Source organism: Populus alba, chromosome 15 (assembly GCF_005239225.2).
Source record: "Populus alba chromosome 15, ASM523922v2, whole genome shotgun sequence".
NCBI classification, from domain to species: domain Eukaryota; kingdom Viridiplantae; phylum Streptophyta; class Magnoliopsida; order Malpighiales; family Salicaceae; genus Populus; species Populus alba.
The window spans coordinates 11805659-11811582 of record NC_133298.1 but is presented as its reverse complement, the minus strand read 5'-3'; the positions used below and the strand labels follow the sequence as shown (position 1 = coordinate 11811582).

The following is a 5924-nucleotide window of genomic DNA, read 5'->3' as shown; positions in this document are numbered from 1 at the left end:
TTCACCCTCTCTTAAAAAATGAATTATTTGGTATTAATTTGGTCCAAAATAGTTTAATTATGCAAAAACAAAATTTGAGGATCCAGTTAAAAATTTAAATAAAATTGACTATTCTAATATACATTATTTGATATGAGAATACATAGTGTGCTCATTGAACACGAAAATTGTCTCATAGTTTAGTTTTTTTTATATAATTTTTATTAAAAGTATTTTTATAGAGGTGTGGTTTTTTTTTTTTTTTGGCACAAAAACAAGAGTAAGGAAAAACCTGAGGCATATTATATGGATTTGGTAACCCAAACTCCAAACGCACAGGCAAAAGTCAAGGCCTTTTCACCAGAGCAAAAGAACCAAACCAAACCGAACCACACGACACAGGGCGAGCAAGCAGTGACAGCAGAGAGAAATGGGGAGGAAGAAGGGAGTAGCAGAGTTCGAGGATTCCCCTCCAGATGACTTCGATCCATCGAACCCTTACAAGGACCCAGTGGTGATGCTGGAAATGAGAGAGCATCTTGTTAGAGAGAAATGGATTGACATAGAGAAAGCCAAGATCTTGAGAGAGAAACTGCGGTGGTGCTATCGCATTGAAGGAGTCAATCATCTCCAGAAATGTCGCCATCTTGTCCAGCAGTATCTTGATTCAACTCGTGGGATCGGGTGGGGCAAGGACCAACGCCCTCCTTGTCTCCACGGTATTATCTAGTGATTATTTTCCGTGTTTTGTGGGTTTGGAATGATTTTAGGAGAAAATGAGTGATTTATTTTATAGGTTTAATTTAATTGATGGGTTTTGTGAATTAGGTCCTAAAGTGGAGGCAACAGCCGAGTCTGAGTGAATCCATTTCAGTATTTGATCTGCCTGGTTTTGTATTAAGGTACGGTTGCATTTCTAATTTACTATGTTTTAGCTGTGTAATGTGCACTATCTTAGAGTGTTTTGTGAAGGGTAATTATTTGTTTTGATCTTAGTACAGTGACAGGCCTTAATTTAGGAAAACTTTAGGCTTATTTTAGTTTGCTTTGTTATACACTGGCAATGATAGCATGTACTTTAGAATGATTGTGTATCGTTTCAGAAAGGAGTTGTTGTTGTTGTTTTTTTTTTTTTTTTTTTAAAGGATTTGATATTGCTGATGACGTCTTGGTGTTGATGTTGAGTATTTGTCCTTCATATAAATTTCTTCATCGAGATGGATTAATGTGTTGTCTGTTAAGTGGATTGTTTTATCTTTAGCGGTGTAGTAAAGGTTAGTGATCTTTTAATCTGGGTTCTGGGGTGATTATCTGGCTGTCGAAATATAAGGCAGCATGAAGCATGAGGCCATATAATACAATGGTAATTTTCTATGATATTTTCCCTGTTATAGCGGTTCAGAGGTCGTTAATGATGTTTGGTTTGTTGTAAGCTGGTACTGAAGTAGCATGGCTAACCTGATAAGAAAAATTGATTTTTCAAGGACCCAACTTTCGTTCATGCATGGAGACTTTTGAAGGGAAATTGAAGAGACATAATGTGGCAATGCAAAGCCTGAGAAACAGCAGGGTGCATTGTTCCTTCTCAAAGGTCTTGGGTGAACAGGTCATTTATATGCTTAAAGTTATCACTTGTAGGAAATTAAGGGAAAATTAGTTATTGACTGTCTAGGGTCAGAGAGGGGATGCATTGTGGTTGTTGAGGGTATCTGATGAGCTAAACAAAAACTGTCTTAAAATTTAATGTAATTCAGCAAAATATCTTGCTAATGCTTGCTGTTTATTTTTAACTAGATTAGGTTTTGATGTGTTACTCATAATGAGCTTAAGTATAGAACATCTGCATTTTTCAGGATTTACTGCATTTTGCAGGATTTACTGTGGATGAGGTTTTAGTTTTGCTTCATGTTGCAGGATTTATAACTTAAGTGTTTGGTTTTTGGATCTCAACGAATTTTGATTGAATAAGATCTGATTGCTCAAAATTCTTAAACGGATTTGTGTGAAATGTTTATGGTGAAGAAGAATAGTTTTGCAGAGCTCTATTTTTGTTGCAAAGTATGCTGTGGACATGGATAACGAAGTATTGCTTCAAAAGGAAGGAGGAATATTTCTAAGGTGGGAGTATGGAAATATATTAAAAAAGGATTGGTCTTTTCTCTTTCTGAATTTTAAAATGGGATTTAGGAAGAGGGGCTTTTGTTTTTAATTTTTAGAGGGTGATTTGGGAAGGCTAATGGTCTTTCCCCAAGTACTCGAACTTTTTGAGTTGGATAGGGTGAATAATTGTTTTGCTGTGCATCTCAATCAGGGAAATGTTTGTTTGAATGTTGTATTTGTCAGAACTACCACTGCCAATATCTGGAAAGCGCGGGGCTTTTCATAGGTGTTTTGAGCTAGTTTACTTAGAGCTCGTTTGATATTGTGGTAGTAGTTGCTTTTCAAAGTGTTTTTTGCTCGTAAATGCATTGAAATAATAATTTTTTTATTTTTAAAAACTTATTTTTAATATTAGTACATCACAACGATTTGAAAAAAAAAAAAATTTGAAGCAAAGAAAAAAATAAAAAAAGTTTTAAATTTTTTCAAAAGCATTTTTGAAATGCAAAAACAAACTGACTCTAAGTGGTTGTTAATGAGATAGGAATGTTTTGTGTATTAGCGTCTTGTTATCATTTAAATAATAAACACCCATTTGGTTCTCTTATATAAAATTACCTTTGAGTTATCAAGCCAAAGAAAAACCCTCAAAAGATTCATGAACTGACAAAGAAAACTGCTCTGCTCACCAGATGAGAAGAATCATTATCACCATGGAATGTCCTATGGTTGAGGTCCTTCATGCTGCATGGCATTAGATGGTTAGGTAAAATTTACTCAACAGAGCAGAAGGGTTAGTGTCTTGTTGGCAATGTTAGGTTATATGCTTTTAATTGGTGTAGGGTTTGTATAATGTCATTTGGTTGGCAACTTCTCCATTTGGAGATTTTGCTTGCTTAACATTATCACAAATGCATTATCAATGATTTACATCATGCAGCCTTTTGAACTTTAACCATATAAATGGTTAAGCAAATTGTTCAAAATGCCAACATGGAAAACTCAAAATACTGCCCTAAATTGTTGCACAATTAGTTCTGTTTCTGTGGCTGTTTGGTTCTCTCTAGCAATATCTAGTTCTCATCATGCATCTAGGATCGTAAAAATTGTTTAAAGAGTGCAACCGTTTTTGTTTCTACTTGAAACAAATTTGTATTCTTCTGATTATTTAGTTACAGGTACAGTGCTAACACTTTGCATTTTAAGATATAATACATCACTGGTCTTTTTGAAAAGTTAAGGTGGGGGTGTGGGGGTTCGCTTCTTTCTTCTTTTGGAATTTGTGCATGTTATGTTTAGGTTAGACACAAAACTACTAACACTTTGTCTGAATTTGTGCTTGTAATGTTTAGGATTTGATTATATATCCAATGGTTCAAGATAATGGTGGTTATGACTTCTTGAATGTTTGTACTTGTAATGATGCAAGACAACTTTGGGGGCTGTTCTAGATCGCAGTTTCAGGGTATGTTTAGGACTATGAACATTGACGTGAACAATGTTTTGATGGGTAGTAGGTTAAGTTTTGATAGTTAATGGCTTTAAGATTGGTTTGTTTGAAGGTAGGGGTCATAAAGGACTAATGTAGATTGTTCAAAGGGGTTGAGGATCATTGTAAAAACTACCAATGTCAACTAATAGGGTTTCTTGGAGTCGCACCTAAGGGATATAAAACCTAAGCTTCATACTTAGGGTTCTAGGAGTCACACCTAAGAGAAGATTGAGTCACACAATCAAAAGCAAAGTTGTTTTGAATTATATTCATAACTGATACTCTTGAAAATAATGCATTACATACCTTTATAGAGAGTTTCTAATAGTCAAAGTCTTACAAGAACTTGCATTCCTATATAAGAAAATACTAGTAGTCTATATAAAACCTAGTATAGGTAATTACTTGAGCTCTAATAAAATACTAATTAAATAAAAGCTAGAACTAGAAAACTTTCCAGAAAATATGAAAAAGTTAGTGGGAGGTCATGGGGAGAAATTATGTTGGCTAATGAAGAGAAATTATTCTAGATTTTAATAGTTTTAAAATTTTATTAATATTATTTACGATTCAGCAGTTAAAGCAGGTGCCATTCAAGTCTAGTTTCCTATACCTAATGGAGTGGGGGTTTTCTTATGTTCTAATTTCTTACTCACTACCAGAACTTCTTCATTCCTTTTCCCTATGGTGCCTACAATAGTACTTTAGTTAGACATTTAAGTTATGCTTTGCCTTCTATTTTGATTGATCAAATAAATTGAGTTTTCAGAGAATTGGTTCTTGTGGACTTTTTTTGTTGATTTTATTTATCAATTGGTTTAGCATCAACGAGCTTTAGGGGAAATCAAGAGTTGGGATTTTAAATTCATTCTGAGGAGAAATTTCTGCAGCAATATTCAGCCGAATCATGCGCAATTCCAATGTTATTGAACTGATTAAAGAGCCACCTCAATGATAGTGTAAGGTATACTGGTAGATGTGATGGATGGGGTAGGTTTAGGCCTAACATTTAAAATAGATTGATTGAATTTGATCTTGTTAATGTGAAGTGGAGTTAGAAAGGATTCTAGTTATTTGGGAGTTTTATAGAAGCTGAATGAAAAAAAAAAAGTGTACAGAATCAAGAATAAAAGATTCCTAATTCTGAACAGAGCTCAATTAGCTGCTAATAATGTTACTGGTGCCACTTCCTCCTGTTATTTTTTTTTGGTTTCATGCTCTTGGAAGGATTTTGATGCCAAAGTATATGTTTTTACTTGATGCATATGTCTATTTCTCAGTTAGATGTTGGGGTAACATTCTTCCTGTTATTTCCTTTTGTCAGTATAGACAGATGCAGCAGCTTCTTTCGAGAAATTCATCAATAATTTGCTGGTATCTGGTTTTAGTAATGAAACAATTATTAGTCTACAGTTCTACATTCTCAATGTCCTGAATTTGGAAATTTTTGCTTAGCATGATGCACGAAGATTTTCTTCTGGTATCCATGATGTTTTTATGCATTGGAATTAACATAATTTTACAACAGTAGGGTAAAGAAGCTCTCTTCCTTCTCGCAGGTGACTGATTTTGAGAGCAGGTTGATACTTGAAGTGGAGGGAAGTTGGGCCTCTATATTAATTTAATGCGTGGCTGTTTTTCTTTATTTGACCCTTACTTATCATCTATAGGTTTTTTTTAATTGCCTAACCTGTAATACTGCAGAGGATTCAGACAGGATCAATGAATGAAAGTAACCCAGATAACGCAATAAATTTTCCTTGTGCTCTTATAAATTTTCGAAACTAAAATCAAACTGCTTCAATGTGTAAAACTAGTTAGAAGAACGTTCAACACATAGATTTGCTTCATTCTAATGAGGTTTCCATTTTGTTTTATAACCTATAATTTGTGAACGAGAAGAAAAGGAGTATCAAAACAAGTAGAGGTACATGTTTCAAATTGTTGGCTACATGTATTGCTTTAGTTGGCTGCAGTGAATACTTTTGTACTGTGAGGCCGCGATGGCAATGTTGAATAGGGGACATGTTTACACCATTAGCTATGTCGTCAACAATTCAACATTTAGCTGTCACTAGTTTTTTTTCTTGGGTCAGATAATTTTTTTTTTTAACTTTATAAAAAATATAAAAATACTGGAAAGTCAAAACTTTGATATACAATGAATAACATGTTGGGTCTTAGAATCAATCATGTTTAACCTATTTTAAATAGAAGCAAATTAAAAATCCCAATTTAAATTAATCAAATATTAAAGGTTTAAAATGAAAAACAATTCAATTAAAAAAAATCCAATAAAATAACTCGAGCGAATCTAGAACAAGTGTCTTGCAATATAACACTTCTCGTGCCA

General features: G+C 33.8%; 1 protein-coding gene across 2 annotated transcripts; it reads left to right on the top strand.

Annotated features, from left to right (window-relative positions):
- The first annotated feature begins 276 nt into the window (after positions 1–276).
- Positions 277–5339, top strand: LOC118032768 (NADH dehydrogenase [ubiquinone] 1 beta subcomplex subunit 10-B). Of its 2 annotated transcripts, none has more exons than XM_035037551.2 (3): positions 277–698; positions 808–881; positions 1464–1883. In XM_035037551.2, the coding sequence occupies exons 1-2, from the start codon at positions 410–412 to the stop codon at positions 840–842; spliced, it is 324 nt and encodes a 107-aa protein (XP_034893442.1). In that variant the 5' UTR covers positions 277–409; the 3' UTR covers positions 843–881; positions 1464–1883. The 2 variants fall into 2 exon arrangements, with proteins under 2 accessions (XP_034893442.1, XP_034893441.1); XM_035037550.2 differs by lacking the exon at positions 1464–1883 and adding an exon at positions 5131–5339 and having other exon boundaries at positions 279–698.
- Positions 5340–5924: the final 585 nt, after the last annotated feature.

Excerpts from the sequence above, each read along its gene's own strand:
- LOC118032768 (XM_035037550.2), top strand. The coding sequence starts at position 410 with ATGGGGAGGAAGAAGGGAGTAGCAGAGTTCGAGGATTCCCCTCCAGAT. Across the intron at positions 699-807 it reads ACGCCCTCCTTGTCTCCACG|GTCCTAAAGTGGAGGCAACA; the intron begins GTATTATCTAGT and ends TTTGTGAATTAG.